Source organism: Carya illinoinensis, chromosome 2, assembly GCF_018687715.1.
Source record: "Carya illinoinensis cultivar Pawnee chromosome 2, C.illinoinensisPawnee_v1, whole genome shotgun sequence".
NCBI classification, from domain to species: Eukaryota; Viridiplantae; Streptophyta; class Magnoliopsida; order Fagales; family Juglandaceae; genus Carya; species Carya illinoinensis.
The window spans coordinates 6,843,651-6,861,412 of NC_056753.1; the positions used below are offsets into that span (position 1 = coordinate 6,843,651).

Consider the following 17,762-nt stretch of genomic DNA (forward strand, 5'->3'; position numbering starts at 1 on the left):
AAAACCGTGTGGTTTTCAACCGTGCGAACTCCAGCCGTCCAAGAGGTGGGTGTCGTGCGAGAAGGGGGGTGCAAGCTAACGCTGTGTGAAGGGGCAGAGAGGGGGGATGCGAAGGCAGAGAGGGGGTGTGAAGGGTTCCTGTAAATACACAATAATCAGATATAGTGCAACACATGATAACTTAGATGGAAAGCTTAGGTGTCAGCTATTTAGTGGTGGGCTGCTATTCTCCATTTATTAGTCCGACTGTTTCCCAGGTTTACTCTTTCGAATATAATTAATGAGAATGTAAATTTCAAAGAGTTTGGCTAGCAACAGGTGACTAAGATGATAGACATCATCTTTAGTTTGAATCTTACGAGTTGTTGAATGTAAAATACTTTGAATTTATCTAAAGTATGTAATTAAATGTTTTAGATAAGCCCAAACATGTGATTCTGAGTTTCATGGTTCCTGTCTTATCCAGTAAAGAGTTCGAATTTGAAACTGCTACAATGCTGTGAAGATAGTTTTCGGTTGTCAACAAACTATTAGCAAAACTGTTGCAATAGATTCAATCATTTAGTAGAGTTTCACCGGGACTCAGAAATTGCTTTGAGAGATATATTTAAACTATCCTATTGATTGGGAAGAGCAGAGATTCAGTTCTAAAAATTTTTTAGAGCACTTTCCAGGACTTATTTTGGTGAGAAAATTTTCTTAAGAATTTTTTATTGTTTTTATCAAAAGGTGTGATCATGATCTGAGATTCAGATAGTGTGAACGTTTCAACTACTAGAGTTCCAGTTGAGAAATCAATTTTTGAAGACCGTCAGAAGTTCTAGCTCCTACTGTGGTAGAGACATTTGTTTGGTCAAATAAGAGTGTTAATTGACAAATATTTTGTAATTAAAACTTGCTTGTAAGAGATTTTTAAATAGTGGATTGACTTTTCTGGGTAGGTTGCCCCATAGGATTTTATCTTTCAAGATAAATAATATTTGCAATCGTGAAATGCTCAAGCGCCACATAATCTCTTTGAGAAAAGTGAATAAATACGTGATCCATATGGAAAAAAAAAAACTAACTTTTTAATAGTAGATCCTACTCTTTTTCAAAATGATTGTGTTGAGTTTATGCACTCCAAAACTATATGCAAGATTACTCAAAATGTATTATATATTGGAGTACGTACCTCAAAAAGCCACATGCACTTTCCCTCCCAGTTGCAACTTGCTTCCATCCAAAGAAAATTTCTCATGAAACACAAGGTCCAAGATCCTGACATGGGCAAAAAGCTAGGTTTAAAACACAAGGACAAAAAGAAAAACAAACTCGTAATTAAGATTGTCCATGGATATTGAAGTGTTTGTCATTTTTGGCATGGTGAGTCTCTTTTAGATAGATCGATCCATACTATGTCTTGATTCTCTTGACAAAACATTTAAAGATTTGGAAATATTTGTTGTCTATTTCAAAACAGCCATATGCCTAAATCCACAATGTACAGGTTATATAAGCAGTGTCTAACTCTCGAATGGAAATAAGATTATCTGATCTGTTTCACTTAAAATGGAGAGTATCCTTCATAATATCGTAATAAATGCTATTAATGCATTTATCTCTGTTAAGAAAACTCATGAAAATAATGTAATATTTTTCCTAGGTTATATTAATGTGTAATTTTCTAAGAAAAAGAAGGGAAAGTTGGAAAACTACAACTTAATTATGCACCGTACGGGGGACTTTGGAGATTATATTAGTACTGAGAATTTAGCAATCAATGAATTCATGCAGTTGCAATATGTTCAGTGGCGGAATTAGGAATTTTTTTTCGAGGGAGATAAGTAAGGCTATAAAAGTATAACAAGATATTTTTTATTTATTTTTACACAATTTTTTATACGGTATAGAATTATCAATTAGTAAGATTTAAAATAAAAATAAAATACATTTAATACAATCTATATATGTACATTAAAATAATATTGTAAAGGGAGGCCAAATTAATTTTAATATTTTTTTAGAGAGGGAGCCAACATAAAATAAAATTAATATTATCTTATTAAATTATAAAATATTAATATATATTAATTTTTTTTTTCAACTTTAGTGGGGCCATCCCCAGCTAGGGCCTTGATAGGTCCGCCGCTGGCTACAACCCACTTAAAAATCTGCAAGTATCTGAGAATTAAGCACATTTCTATTTTTAATGAATGGGCAAATGACAGTTTTTTAAGATGATCAAAAGAGTTTGAACAAAAATTCGAAGACATCTTCTTTTATCTCAATCTGATAACAACACCATCATGTGCATGAGAACACTTTATATAGTACATATACGCAGATACGAGTCATTTGCAAATTTTCTACTCAGGATCCAAACATTTGTAAGCGTTCCATATGGCGAAAGCTAAGAGACAAGGGAGGGTTCAAATTGTTTTCTTTTGTTTTTATACCTTCAGGCACCCCCGCGGCCGTCTGAGTACAGCCAAGACCATTCATGAGACAGAGTAACCACCAAGGCACGTACGCAGTTTGCAGCATAATGACAAGGTTAATTGGTTTTTTGTTAAAAATATATGCATCCTCCAACTATAAGACTGATGATCCTCCTGACATAGTTACAGCACAAGAAGAGCATACATAGCTAGACAACTTATACGAAGTAACAGCAATGGCTTCCAGTTCTGCAGCCTCAATGTCATTCTTTTCCACCTTGGTGATGCTAATACTACTAACATTAAGAGGTGCAAATGCAAGTGGAATTGCCATTTATTGGGGTCTGTAAAGGATAAAGTTGTGTAGAAGATAAAGTCTGAATAATATTTCCTTCATAATTTCAATGTTTATACAGAGGCTTATTTATAGAGAGAATTGAATTGCCAAGAACATTCTGGCATTCTCACAGGCACATGGTGTGCTGTACGCTTAGTGCTAGCTGTGTGAAGTTGTTGTAACCGAAAGGAATGCCTTAGTACAAAACAGAATTACAAGAGTAATCCAGCAATACAATTAAATATTTTTGGACAATTTCTGTTGCTGAGATGGCTCTGCATCTTCATGTGCAGCTGACTTGGAGCTAGATGATTGTATATCTGAGTTGGAAGCCGATGTGGAATGTCTGTTAATACCCTCCCGCGAGTCCAGCAGGGAAACCATGGTGAGACTCGATCTGAGTGTAAGAAAGCGAGTGGAGAGCAGCGGCTTGGTAAATATGTCAGCTACTTGATCACGAGAGGAGACAAAAGCAACACTCAATGTCTTGGATGCTACTTTGTCACGTACAAAGTGGAAGTCAATTTCCATATGCTTTGTTCGTGAATGAAGAACTGGATTTGCTGAGAGATACGTGGCTCCCAAGTTGTCACACCATAGAGTAGGGGCTTTGGGAAGAAAAACACTGAGTTCCTTGAGTAATGATTGAAGCCAAAGTAATTCTGCAGTGGTATTGGCAAGAGCCTTGTATTCGGCTTCAGTACTGGATCTTGCAACTGTGTGTTGCTTCTTTGAGCCCCATGAAATTAGATTAGGTCCAAGAAAAATATAAAAACCCCCTGTAGAGCGCCGATCATCTGGGCACCCTGCCCAATCCGCATTTGAAAATGCTTGAAGGGTGTAAGTGGAAGAGGGTTGAATGTGAAGACCATAGTGAGCTGTTTGCTTAAGGTATTGGAGAATCCTCTTCACAGCTTGCCAGTGAGGGAGTTTGGGAGCATGCATAAATTGACAAATTTTGTTCACGGCAAAGGCAATATCAGGACGGGTAAGTGACAGATATTGGAGACTACCGACAGTGCTCCGATAGAGAGTAGGATCACTGAAGTTAGGGCCATCAGTGAGAGAGAGACGAGTAGAGAAGGCCATAGGGGAAGATACGGGTTTGGCTAAGTCCATATTGGTTCTTTTAAGGAGGTCGCAGATGTACTTGGTATGAGAAAGATGAAGACCATTGGAGAATTTATTTATTTCAAGTCCAAGAAAAAAATGCAGAGGCCCTAAATCTTTGATAGGAAACGATGAATTTAGAGAATGAAGGACCGAGGAAATAGCTTTAGGATAGGAACCCGTAAGTATAATGTCATCAACGTATATGAGAAAATAGACAGTAACAGAGGAATATTTATACAAGAAAAGAGAGGGATCAGAACATGATTGTGTGAAACCGAGTTCAAGGAGCCGTGTACTCAATTTGGAGAACCATGCCCTTGGTGCTTGTTTGAGGCCATAAATGGCCTTATTCAAGCGACAAACATGCGTAGGGTATTCGGGATTGATAAATCCAATTGGCTGAGTCATAAAAACTTGTTCTTGAAGATCCCCATGCAAAAAGGCATTGTTAATATCTAACTGTCTAAGGGACCAGCATTCAATGATTGCAATGGAAAGAATAGTCCGAATGGAAGTGGGTTTTACTACAGGACTAAAGGTTTCAGAAAAATCAATACCTTCCTGTTGATGAAAACCCTTTGCTACCAGGCGTGCTTTGTGACGTTCGACAGTGCCATCTGAGTTCCTTTTGGTTCGGAAGACCCATTTACAGCCGACCAAATTTTTGATTCCAGATGAAGGGACTAGGGTCCAAGTGTTTGTGGCCAGAAGTGCTTGAAACTCATTTGCCATGGCCAGACGCCATTGTTGGTGCTTAGCCGCTTCAGTGAATGAGCTGGGTTCTTCGGGAAAAGAGGTGGAGATGGCGATAAGGCAGCTTCGTGGTGGTGGCCACAGGACTGTCCCGTCGGTGAACTGCTTTGGACGGAGGGAATTTGTTTTGGAGCGGGTGATGATTAGATCTGAAGAAGATAAAGTTGGAGGCTGAGTCGTGGACTGAATGGTGGAAAGTTCGAGAGGCTGAGATGTAGAAGATGAGCTGGGAGAAGTAGTTGTCTGAGACACGTGAGGGGACTTTTCGGGAGATGAATCTATAGGAAATGAGCTGGAAGAATTTATCTGCTGTGGCACGTGAGTGGAGAGTGTTGGTGCAGGAGAGGTGGGCTGAGTAGTATCGGGAGGAATAAGATTCGGGCTTGGAGGGCTAGTGGGCCGAGTGGGTGGAGAAGTTGAGGATTGAGTGAAGAATGGTAGAGGGCCCAGAATGGAGGGTAATGACACGGAAGGAGTGTGAGAAGGAATTTCAGATTGTGTGGAAAAAGGAAAACACGTTTCATCGAAGATGACATCTCTAGAAATGTAGATTCGGTCAGTTTGGACATGGAGACATTTATAACCTTTATGGGAGTCACTGTATCCAATGAACAAACATTTTGTGGAACGAAGATCAAGTTTGTGGCGATTGTACGGCCGCAAATGAGGCCAACATGCTGTGCCAAAAACCTTGAGCATATTGTAATTGGGCGTTTTGGAAAAGATTTTCTCGAAAGGAGATTGATGATGAAGGAGAGGAGTTGGAAGCCGATTTATTAAGTAAACAGCGGTATGAAAGGAGTCAGCCCAAAATTTTTGAGGCAAGGAAGCGTGAGCCATGAGAGCTAAACCGGTTTCCATAATGTGGCGGTGTTTTCGTTCCACGGCACCATTTTGCTGATGGGTATGGGGACATGATATGCGATGGAAAATTCCTTGATTTTTGAGAAGAGTGTGCAGAGCACGATACTCTCCACCCCAATCACTTTGAAGGGATTGAATTTTAGAATTAAATTGCAACTCAACTTGTTTCTGAAATTGAATGAAAACAAAAAGAACATCAGACTTTTGTATTAAAGGAAACCACCAAGTGTAACGGGTAAAATCGTCTAAAAAGGCTACATAATAACGAAAGCCTTCACGGGAAAGAACTGGGGCAGGGCCCCATACATCTGAGTAGATAAGTTGGAGAGGCTTGGTGGAGTGCTGATGAGAGGCTTGAAAAGGCAACTGGGAGCTTTTGGCTTGACAGCACGCTGGACATATTGATGGAGGATCACGAATGGAGACAGGAAGAGAATATTTGGAGATGACACGTTGAACAATCTAGAGGGAAGGATGCCCGAGTCGAGAGTGCCACTGAGAAGGAGTGGTGCGCTCACCAACCAGAGCTTGAGGACAGACAGGTGTTGGAAAGGTGTAGAGGCCGTCACGCACGGGGCCACGAAGGAGTGGTGTCCCCGTCTTGGAATCCTTCACAATGAAACAAGAATTGTGAAACTCAAAGAAAACTAGATTGTCATGACAAAATTGGCGAACAGAAACTAAATTTTTTGTTATATCCGGAACATGCAAAAGCTGTTTGAGAGAAAGAGAACAAGAGGAAGTTTTAAAGACAGAGTCACCAATATTTGAAATTGGGAGCGCAGTGCCGTCTCCAACACGAATTTGATCTACACCAGTGTAAGCTGCTGAGTTGAGATTGAGATGGGTAAGATCAGAGGTGAGGTGATTTGTGGCAGCGGTATCGGGGTACCAAGTCTGATCGGGAGTGGAGGCAGAAGAAGTGTAGTTCGCCGTGAGAGAACGAGGTGGGTCACTCTGGTAGGAATGATCAAATCGGTGATAACATTTCATGACAACATGCCCAATTTTGCGACACAATTGACAGGTGGGTTTCGAATGAGGAAGAGGAGAGAAATTTGAAGGAGAAGAATGAGGAGTGAAACTGGGAGTGGAGGAAGGAGTGTTGCGGCCCCTACCACGACCCCGAGAATGTCCTCGGAAATTTCCTCGAAAGGTGCTACGACCACGGGAAGTAGATGTGAAGTGTGCGGAGAGGTCGATAGAGTGAGGCAGATGAGAAGAGTGTGCTAGACGACTCTCATGAGTGAGTAAAAGACCATAGAGTTCTTCAGGAGACAATGGTTCAATACGGGCGGTGACAGTGGTGACAAATGCATCGTAATCACTGCTTAGTCCCGCAAGGAGGTAGGAAACAAATTCTTCAGGGGAGAGAATAATTCCTGCTGCACACATGGTATCGGAGAGGTGTTTAACCTTCCGAAAATATTCAGAAACAGAGGAGGACCCTTTTGAGAGTGTGGCAAGTTGATACCGAAGCTGAATGATTCGGGATTGGGATTGGGAAGCAAAGAGTTTGTCTAGAGCAGACCATACTTGTCTGGATGTGGAATAGCCAACAACCTGTGCTATGAGATTATCGGACAGAGTGGAGATAAGAGCACTCAAAATGATTTGATCGGTTTGGGTCCAGTTTAGAAAATCAGGATTAGGTGTGAGTGCATCGGAGAGGAGAGGAGGAGGAGGTGCAGTTGATCCATCGACAAACTGGAATAATCTCTGGCCTTTCAGATATGGGATCATCTGAACTCGCCAGAGAAGAAAATTGTCATTGTTTAGTTTAATAGAGACAAGATGATTGAGATGGGGAAGAACGGGGGAGGAGGAAGCAGAATCTGAATTTTTTTTCAGAGTTGCTTCTTCCGTCATTTTTGGGGACGTTGGTCTATAATGGCTCTGATGCCATGTAAAGGATAAAGTTGTGTAGAAGATAAAGTCTGAATAATATTTCCTTCATAATTTCAATGTTTGTACAGAGGCTTATTTATAGAGAGAATTGAATTGCCAAGAACATTCTGGCATTCTCACAGGCACGTGGTGTGCTGTACGCTTAGTGCTAGCTGTGTGAAGTTGGTGTAACCGAAAGGAATGCCTTAGTACAAAACAGAATTACAAGAGTAATCCAGCAATACAATTAAATATTTTTGGACAATTTCTGTTGCTGAGATGGCTCTGCATCTTCATGTGTAGCTGACTTGGAGCTAGATGATTGTATATCTGAGTTGGAAGCCGATGTGGAATGTCTGTTAATAGGGTCAGAATGGAAATGAGGGAACCTTGAAAGAGACTTGTGCCACTGGAAACTATGAATATGTCATCCTTGCCTTCCTTCCAACTTTTGGCAATGGTCGGACTCCCCATGTTAAATCTTGCTGGTCATTGTGATCCTTACAGCAATGGCTGCACCGGCTTGAGCTCCGACATCAAGTCATGTCAAGCCAAAGGCATCAAAGTCCTGCTTTCCCTTGGAGGAGGGGCGGGGAGTTACTCACTTTCATCCTTTGAGGATGCTAGGCAAGTGGCCACTTACCTTTGGAATAACTTCTTGGGTGGACATTCATCTTCTCGTCCACTCGGGCCGGCTGTTTTGGATGGAATTGACTTTGATATCGAAGGAGGGACAGACCAACATTATGATGATCTTGCGAGGCACCTCTCAGGATACAGCAACAAAGGCAAGAAGGTTTACTTATCTGCAGCTCCTCAGTGCCCATTTCCTGATGCTTGGATAGGTAATGCCCTAAAGACAAGTCTGTTTGATTTTGTTTGGGTTCAATTCTACAACAATCCTCCATGCCAGTACACCAGTGGTGATGTTGCCAATCTCGAAGATGCATGGAATATATGGGTATCGGATATCCCAGCCACAAAGATTTTCCTAGGGCTACCTGCATCTCCTGAGGCTGCTGGAAGTGGCTATATTCCTGTACCTGATCTTACCTCTAAAATTCTTCCAGCCATTAAAGGTTCTGCTAAGTATGGAGGTGTGATGTTGTGGTCAAAGTATTATGATGATCAAAGTGGATATAGTACTTCCATCAAGAGCCATGTCTGAAACAAGTACTCTATCAAGGTTGCGTGTGGTGGAGTTGATATATAGTCACAGGCTCATAGCATTATTAATTTGTCTTCCACAGGTAATCTTCATTTGTGTATCGATATCATTTATATACAATATATATATATATATATAGCAGTGTGCTCTAAAAATCATGAGTCTTCGACATATTTTCTTTGCAGAAAGTTGATGACTTGTAATCAAATAGGATGCTGCTCAAAAGCAATATCTTTAGTTTGGTGATAAGGAAACATACATTTTTCAATTTTAACTAAAATCTGGTTTATAATTTAATACATCCAAAACTATCAAAATTGACATACTAATAGAGTAAAGATTCAAAAATTTTCAAATCATAGTACTTAATACAGTAATACTGTCTCTTTCATCTAGCAATAATGACTTTGATTATATTCAAATAATTCTATTCCAAATTGATTTGATGGCATCCCTATCCCTATCTTTGAATTATGAAAAATTCTATTCATCGTCTATACACACCCCACACCATTTTTATTTATTTATAAATTTATTTATAGTTTTATTCAACTAATTGAATTTTTCTACTCATCATCTATATTCCACAGAGTTAGTAAGAGAAAAAAAAAAAAGTATAATGTGTAGTACTGTGTGAGGATGATGAGTAGACAAGCTCTTGAATTATTATCAATTATTTGATTAATATGACAATTATTATCAATTGTCGAACACCAATATTCTCTTTCTGCTTTGTTTTAAATTACATGTTGTTTAGTTGTTAAGTAGGTGTTCAAATGACTCAACGCCTAAACTACATTTCATATAGTTACTACAAAATAGGGCCCACAGCTGATGTTTGCCCATGTAAGCCTTTATTTTTGTTGGGTTGGCCCAATTTCTATTTAGTCTGTCCTAAGCATTGTTGAAGCCCGGCCAATCCAATTATTTAGTGTGTTGCCAAGCTACGTGCGATCGTTATTTTGAGAGTTTTACTAGGTATAAATATATTTTGTGCATCAATTTAAATATCGATAATCTTTTTTATTTAAAAATATATTTAAAAAATTTGAGAGAATAAGAAAATCTCTTATCTCAGAAAAATTATTTCTGTTTTTAATTTATATTGTTTTATTAAATATATGCCTTACATATCAATATTAATACGTGAATTGGTATATGAAATGTAGAAGATTTTTCCTTACTCTTTTATTGGGCTTTTTCAATTAGTCTTGTTTGTTTTTTTGTTTTTGGTTTTTTCCTCATCGATCTTATTTGTTGATTAAACAGGAAATATGAGCCTTAATCGCTCGGCCATCAAACAAGGACTTGTGCTTTTTAGTGAATTAGAAACATTTTTAATGTATTCTTTATAATTTGAAAAGTTGTGACTTCTCACAAGTGATCTTTCATATAAGTTATGACATTTCACAAGTACCATTTTATTAATATAAGTTATGACTTTTCATAAATACTATTTTATTTATGAGTTGTAACTTTTCACAAGTGACATTTTATTTTAATTGTGACTTTTCACAAGTGTCCTTTAATTTTCTATAAATAGGAAATCCCACCCACAAACTTACTCACTCTAAATTCTCTACAAAATTAGAAAAATACTTCCTTATTCTTTTTATATCAAGTTCAAAGATCTCCTTTTGTATATATCGATAAGGAGATTAATGAGAACTGATGTTATTGTATCTTGAGAATAGACTATTAAAAAATCTAGTGCATGTTTAAATTTAAATGAGGCAGAATCTATTTTAAGCAAAACGTCCATCATATGTCTCAATAAGAGGGTCTCTCTTTCTAATTTGTTCATGTTATTTGACATATTTTCTTGTTTACAAATCGTTTGCATGTATATCATTTATTATCCAAAATATTCCTAACATCATCATTCACAATTTAGATTGCGCCATTTGTCATTGTCAACTGCCAATTATAGACTCTAGCAACCTAATGCCGTCCTGAGTTGCATCCATAATCGTCAGTTGCTTAATGAGTATTGTCAAAAGACAGATCTCACCCAAAAACACACAGCATCAAAACTAAAGAATGAACTTATAACTTAATGGTGATTTATCTTCTTTATATATGTCATATATATGAAGCATAAAAAAATTAAAAAAATATAAAAAAAAGGGTGAGCCAATTGACATTAGATACATGAGTTAGATATTTTATTGAAACTACTTAGATTCGTATCATATTTTTCTTAAAACTAGTGAAAGAATTTATATTTTATATACTTTTACACATGATATTAAATACTTAAGTTGCATTAATGTATATGATTTTTAATAATCTTTTATCAATATTGAAAAACCAACTTAAAATTGTCATGAATCATTGTATTCAATTTGTTGAAGCACCTAATTCATTGAATCGGTCCTTCTCCAATCTCGAATTCAATTTTAATTTTTCAAGCCTTAATTGAGATACTCATGGAAATCAGTAAGTCGTCCACTCATTAGTAAATGCCCACTCATTAGTAAATGCCACAAAGGCATTTAATAATAATAATAAACAACCCATTTTGAACAGTTCTTGAGATACCACTAGTTATAGTCTACTCATTGGTGGATGTAAAAGTGGAAGTCCAATTTTAACTTAGCCAGAGTTAATCGATCGGTCTAGTCTTCATGATAACATGACCTTATGAACTTTACCTTAGTTCCAAAACTAACTCATCTGCATTTTTTTACTAAATGGACCTCAAAAACTCCATGAAAATAACATCCAAGATATTGACATGGCGCACACTAAGCTTTTTCCGGGGGAAAAAAAAAAAAGCCTTTTAAAGACTCTTGCTCATTGATGGAGTGTTTGTGGGAAAATGATGGATCATAATCATACTATATCTTAATTCTCTCGAATTGGGATTTAAATATGTGGAAATATTTCTTGTCGAGTTCAACCAGGCCATTCCTGTGAACCGAACTTGGTGGGATTGACTGACTTCTAAACGGCACTCATTGGCATAGAAGTTAGGCAGCAGAGCATGATCTTTTTCCTCCTATAAAAGACATGCTTCTCTGAACACCACAAACACCAATAGAAAAACCAAGTCTAACAATCGCAAACCTTGTGCATTATGGCATTAAATCCTACCATCTCACTAGCTTTCCTCTCATTGGTAATTCTAATGCTGGCGGTTAGTACTGATGCTGGTGGAATCGCAATCTATTGGGGTCAGAATGGAAATGAGGGTACCTTGGCTCAAACTTGTGCCACGGGAAACTATGCCTACGTAAATATTGCTTTCCTTCCGACCTTTGGCAAAGGTCAAAACCCAGTCATCAACCTTGCTGGACATTGCGATCCAAACAGTAATGGCTGCACCAAATTAAGCTCTGACATTAAATCGTGTCAGGCAAAAGGAATTAAGGTGATGCTCTCTATCGGAGGAGGGGCAGGGAGCTACTCCCTTACTTCGGCTAAAGATGCTCGACAAGTTGCAACCTACCTTTGGAATAACTTCTTGGGGGGAGGATCCTCAAATCGCCCTCTTGGAGATGCTGTTTTGGATGGGATTGACTTCGACATTGAAGGAGGATCAACCCAACACTGGGATAAACTTGCGAAGTATCTCTCCAAATACGGCAAACAAGGAAAGAAGGTATACTTAACGGCAGCTCCTCAATGTCCTTTCCCTGATGCTTGGATGGGTGGTGCTCTTAAGACCGGCCTATTTGATTATGTGTGGGTACAGTTCTATAACAATCCTCCGTGCCAGTATTCCTCAGGTAGTATTACCAATCTAATAAATGCATGGAACCAATGGACCTCTATTCCTGCAACCAAAATATTTTTAGGACTTCCTGCAGCACCTAATGCAGCTGGAAGTGGGTTCATTCCTGTTGCTGATTTAATTTCTAAGGTACTTCCGGCCATTAAAAGTTCTGCCAAGTATGGAGGTGTGATGCTGTGGTCAAAATACTATGATGATCGAACTAGATACAGTTCTTCCATCAAAAGCAGTGTCTAGAACTCCAAATCAAAATAGGGTCTCTTAATCACCCTATAATAAATGCATTAAGAATGATCTCTTAGTAGGATTCCCCACATCTTCCAAGCATATCTATGCTCTATATTGGTCTATAAGATGGCCTGCATAAAAATATCTATCTATCCATCTATATGATCCATGTTTGCCTCCTCCTCCTCTCTTTATTTCTTTTCTAATTTGTTTGTTTTTCTGCTATCAATATTGTCTGCACGTTTATCAATATGGAAGTGGGACCATGTAGAAAGGAATGCAACAAGGCCACTAACTATAACAGCTGAATTGTCTGCACGTTTATCAATATTGTCTGCACGTTTACAGATGAATGAGACATCATACCAAAATTTGTTCAATTACTTTTCAAATCACTAGCAGCTTGCATTTGCGCTGAAGCAATTAGCTTATTCTATAAACTTAGGTGATAATAAAATAATAACGAAATGACAAAGGCTTGGTAATTAGCTTATACTCTATGATATGGATAGCAGAATTGTTATGTGGCAACGCTATGTACAGCACTTACATCTCAGTTTCATCCTGGCTGGCCATTATGACATTTTCAGTACCTTTGAATCATCCTTTATGTTTTTTTAAAGAGAAACTCAAAGGTTGATGAACAATAATACCTCATTATAGTAAAATAAAAGTAGAGTAATTAATCAGTTAATATTAATACCTTTTCCTTCACACTAGAACTTAATCACAACGCTTCATTTAGAATTGACCAATCAATGAAGTTGTATTAACATCACACGTCGACGATCCTAACTTTTGTGGCCAATATGTCAAGCAATGCATATATATATATATATATATATATATATAATTTGGATCATACGTACAGGCATGCAGGCACCAACAATTTGGGTTCACCTTAGGTTGGCAATTCATCAACATGCATGCTGTGGTAACTGAGATTTGATTTCAAACATATGAATCCTGCAAATACCCATTGCCCATTTAGATTTTTCTATTATTTATTTATTGCAATCCATTACCAGAGCTACCAAATATGGAGCCTTAGCTTCCTGCACTCCCAGCAACCACCCAGCCAGCAGGGGTGGACGGTGGTAGTTTTGGTACTCCTTTGGTGTGAAATTACTATTTGTATCAAAAGTTTAAGCATGTGAAAAAATATAGATTTAATTATTTATATTATATTCTTAACACTCTCTTTCGGCTAGACTCTCCCTTAACAAATGGACTCAACATATAGAATATCTAATTAAATTAGGTATGTAGAATCTAGAGTCAGCGTTTGAACTTAAGACCTCTACTCTGATATCATGTAAAATTATATTTTTTCTCAAAAATTTATATTAATTTGATAGAAATAGATAGATTTAATTATTTATATTATATTATTAACATTTGGGAGCATGACTTAATTCCTTTAGGTGGATGTTGGGGGAGAAGCTCTTAAATATTTTAAATTAGTGTACAACTCTTTCCAGTGACAAAAGATTCCCCGTTGTATTGTTATCCCTCCTACATACCGGCAAACTTGCATGCCTAGCTTAAATAAAACATCTGAAAATGGTCTTATAAGAAATCTTTCTATCTAGGGGCCTTTCTCTTTCAGTGGTAAACCTTACCTAATATTAGTTGCCTCGACGAATTGACGTCTCAACAGCTCATGACCAATTCAAAAAGAGCTAAATGAAAAGCTGTATGCTGTACTTGGGCACCAGATTAATTCAAACTGGATTTGGTTACCTTCAAGCATGAAGCACCCCCGCCCGCGGCAGCCTGCATGGGTGCTGTAAAACCATTCTTGAGAGACTACTAAACAAATGGCATGATCTAGACATTTTTACAGCACGAAAATAACATAGCTTGAGCCTCTCAAACTACTTGAAAGGACTATTTGTTCTGCACACTTTCAACGTCATTGATCCTTTAGAGGATCATGAGCATTGATCAGCTATCTATGGAAATCCACTAATGAGTACGTACGTGATCTACTCATTAATTTGTAAATACCATAAAGCAAGTTCTATATTTATCCGGGCCCGACCTTCACTTGATGGCAGGAGATAGCATGTCAGTTCAAAGAACCCTAGAGTTGAATGTGAAGTCACTACTGGATCTTCCCAAGGTTAAGAACTCAGCCAAAGGTAAGGTTTTAATAAGTTCTCTGTATGGAGTTAAGGTGGAGACAATATTTGTCTGTAGCGTCTTTGCTGCAGCTTTCTCTGGTTCTGGTAAAAAGTTGCTAGATTTAGATGTTGCTGACAAATTTATATGGGCACAAGCTTTTACTGGCCTGCAGACTAGTGTGAACGGGGAAATTAGAAATATATTGTCCAGTGGACGATTTCCAGTTTTGAAAGAACTTGAAGCAGTTGATACAAGTGTCACGAAATTTTATCCCATGATCCAAGATGGTGTCGACCCTGTTGAAGCGGAAGCATTCCAGAATTCTGTTTCAGATTTGGGAAGGAGAGCCGAAAAACTTTCACAAGGACCAGATCTTCTTACAAATGAAGTGGGTAGCTTTTTCCAGTTAGTTTTAATTGGGCGTGATGCTATGCTTTCTTATCTAAGAACAAGTGGTACTGATTCTGATGGAAGGCTTGAGGGAAACGGAATAGAGCGAGTTTGAAGTTGATTATGTTGGAACTAAACTCAATCCAAAATACAGATGGGTTTGAGTATGTGGTTTTCCGTTTTCCTATCTATCGTAGTGTACCATGTTGTGTCGCTTATCATATCCAGTATAGTATGAGTTGCAAGGAATGTTGTGTCTCTGTTCTACTGGAATGCATCTGTATAAATTATAGCATAATGTCCCTACTAAATGAAAGAATGTGGTGTTTGCAGAATAGTTTGTCATTTCAAACTTGATCAGGAATCACAGGAAGTTGTCGATATGATCCCCTGCAAAATACTGACACTGTCAGGATTTGTGCTCTTGACATATCTCGGACCATAACAGATATCTTGTATATTAATTTTCTGATCAGACTTTTTTTTTTTTTTTTTTTTTTAAATCCTGAAGATATCATATGGAGGATGATAGGTGAGGAGTTCCTTCTCCCTGAATCTTTCTGGGTCATCATCAACTTGCCCAGTTTTGGGTGGAATTGACGGGACCCTGATTCAATCTCCACTTGAGGTCCCAGGCTACAAGCAGCACAAGAAAATTGTGCTGTTGTAATTTTCGGTCTCTTGCTTTGTCGCAAAGAGCTCAAGGACTAAGGCTTACGGATTTTGACAATGGCTGGGGAGCAAATCTTTCAATGCCCCCTGCACAAACCTTCACCGGAAAGCAACGGATGCCAAATAAATCTAAACTTCAAACCTTAGTGATCGAGCCTGGGGCTGTATTACTCGCCCAAACTTGGCTTGATTTATGAAAACTAAGTTCGAGTTTGGCTATAAACTTGATTTGTATTTGAGTACTCAAGTTGAACACAGCTCAACTAAAGATTTTTTTTTTTTTGGTCTTGAAAGAGGTCATAAATAAATGGATATATAAATACATAAATGGGATAATAAAGAAGTTGATCAATTTCCTTTAGTAAATGAATCGACCATGTATCGAGTTGCCACCAATCTTCAATACGTCAAGATGGCTGTCTTGACCTTTACGCCCCAACCCGCAAAGTTAAATCATTCATTTCACATACAGACTTTCGGTTTACTTGTTCTGGCTATCCTATATTGAGAGTTTCGGTTCTGCTAGGGAGTAATTTAAACTGGTGACCTAGAAGAGAGGAAGCATGCAGTTTGTTATCCTTAAAGAGTTCTGCTATTTACAAGCCACTGTTTTTAAGTTTGTAAGTTTCTTTTTGTTAAATCTTTTTAGAGAATCATACGCTACAGTGCCATTGTTGTCAATCCAGTGCTTTCTCTTGTATCTCTTTCTAATATCCATGTATTTGCTCAGACCTCTTGCCTCACTTTGTCTCTCTCTAGCTTAGAGCTATCTCTGACCACCATTGAAGGAATTAGGTATGTTAGGTTTGTGTCACTTCATGTTTTTCATCCATGAAAGAGAATGAATAGTTGTCAAGGTTCCCTCCAGAGATTCTTTATTTTATTTAAAGCTCATTTACTTTTTTTATAATTCGGTGCATGTTCTCACAGTCATTGTCTCTATCTGTCCTCTATAACTATCATGTTGAGGATCATGCTGGGGATCCTCAGCCTTAATCTAAGGCTTTCCATTTGTATTTCTATTGAACCGTAATTGTAGTAGCTTAATTCCTTCCATTCATTTGTAATCATTTCCCATACATGTAATTACCATATACAAATATGTAATTATATCTATATATCAAATTGACTCACCAATGAAATGTGTCACCGTTTCCAAACTCTCTCATATCAAAGTTTGGGACCAGCACAATTAGAACTGTCTAAATTGTCCCCATTAAACCAAAAAACCAGTGCCAGATTTCATGCATACTGTTTTTCTACCTATTACTGTTTGGGATTGAAATTGTTTGTGTTTTTGAAAGGGTGTTTTTTCTGCTTGTTAAGGAAATTTCAACCCCCTACTCACCCTGACATACCGATTGGTCTGTTTTGTGTGAGTTTTGGGTTAGTTTTTGGTAATGAATTGTTAAACCGACAAAAATGGGCTGAGACTGAAAAAACCCAAATAACCAAACACATTACAACCCAAGTTTGCCTAAGACATTTGGTCCACCAACACCCCCCCCCCCCCCCCCCCCCCCCCCCCCCCAAAAAAAAAAAAACACTTGTCCAAACATTGGAATTGTTGTCGCTTGCTACACTATTGCAAACCATCTACAGCACCATGCACCACATCCATTGGTTTGCAAGCCTCTTTTGATTAACTTTCAGAATAGTCTTTCTTTCGAGAAGCTGTTGGCTTGTTTTCAGGTCTTTTTCTACCTTTTACTCATCTTTTCCTCTATTGTCCTCATCACTTTGCCGAAACTTAATTTGTTGCCTCACATACTAAAATAGTTGACATGCAACACCCTGGTGGCCTGGCAACCCACAATCCGCCGCTTACCATTACCATATCAAAGCTCCAATGTCACCTATGTTTACAGTTTTGATAAATGAATACTTGGATTTTTATAAATGGAAACCTACCCGAATTATAAACTCAAATACTTATCTGGATATAGGTGGAATTAATCCAGATTTCTGGATTTTACACCCCTATGCACAACGACTCATTGATCGGCCGTCTTTTGTATTTGAGAGATATATCCCTTGATTGGAAGTAGATGTGCATTCTTGTTTTTC

The 17,762-nt window shown here is 38.0% G+C and overlaps 2 protein-coding genes and 1 pseudogene across 2 annotated transcripts; all 3 read left to right on the top strand.

Moving 5' to 3' along the window:
* Nucleotides 1-2,656: 2,656 nt before the first annotated feature.
* Nucleotides 2,657-8,542, top strand: LOC122299310 (annotated as a pseudogene).
* Nucleotides 8,543-11,564: 3,022 nt separating this feature from the next.
* On the top strand, nt 11,565-12,686 carry LOC122301980 (acidic endochitinase-like). Its single transcript, XM_043113319.1, has one exon. The coding sequence runs from the start codon at nt 11,622-11,624 to the stop codon at nt 12,513-12,515; it is 894 nt and encodes a 297-aa protein (XP_042969253.1). The 5' UTR covers nt 11,565-11,621; the 3' UTR covers nt 12,516-12,686.
* Nucleotides 12,687-14,021: 1,335 nt separating this feature from the next.
* On the top strand, nt 14,022-15,358 carry LOC122301982 (protein BPS1, chloroplastic-like). Its single transcript, XM_043113320.1, has 2 exons — nt 14,022-14,650; nt 14,789-15,358. Exons 1-2 carry the CDS (start codon nt 14,560-14,562, stop codon nt 15,136-15,138), a joined length of 441 nt encoding a protein of 146 aa, XP_042969254.1. The 5' UTR covers nt 14,022-14,559; the 3' UTR covers nt 15,139-15,358.
* Nucleotides 15,359-17,762: the final 2,404 nt, after the last annotated feature.

What these genes read in the sequence shown, in the direction of transcription:
- LOC122301982 (XM_043113320.1), top strand. Translation starts at nt 14,560, where the DNA reads ATGGCAGGAGATAGCATGTCAGTTCAAAGAACCCTAGAGTTGAATGTG. An exon ending in GGTTAAGAACTCAGCCAAAG is followed by an intron (nt 14,651 to 14,788) that starts GTAAGGTTTTAA and finishes TATGGGCACAAG; the next exon opens with CTTTTACTGGCCTGCAGACT.
- LOC122301980 (XM_043113319.1), top strand. Translation starts at nt 11,622, where the DNA reads ATGGCATTAAATCCTACCATCTCACTAGCTTTCCTCTCATTGGTAATT.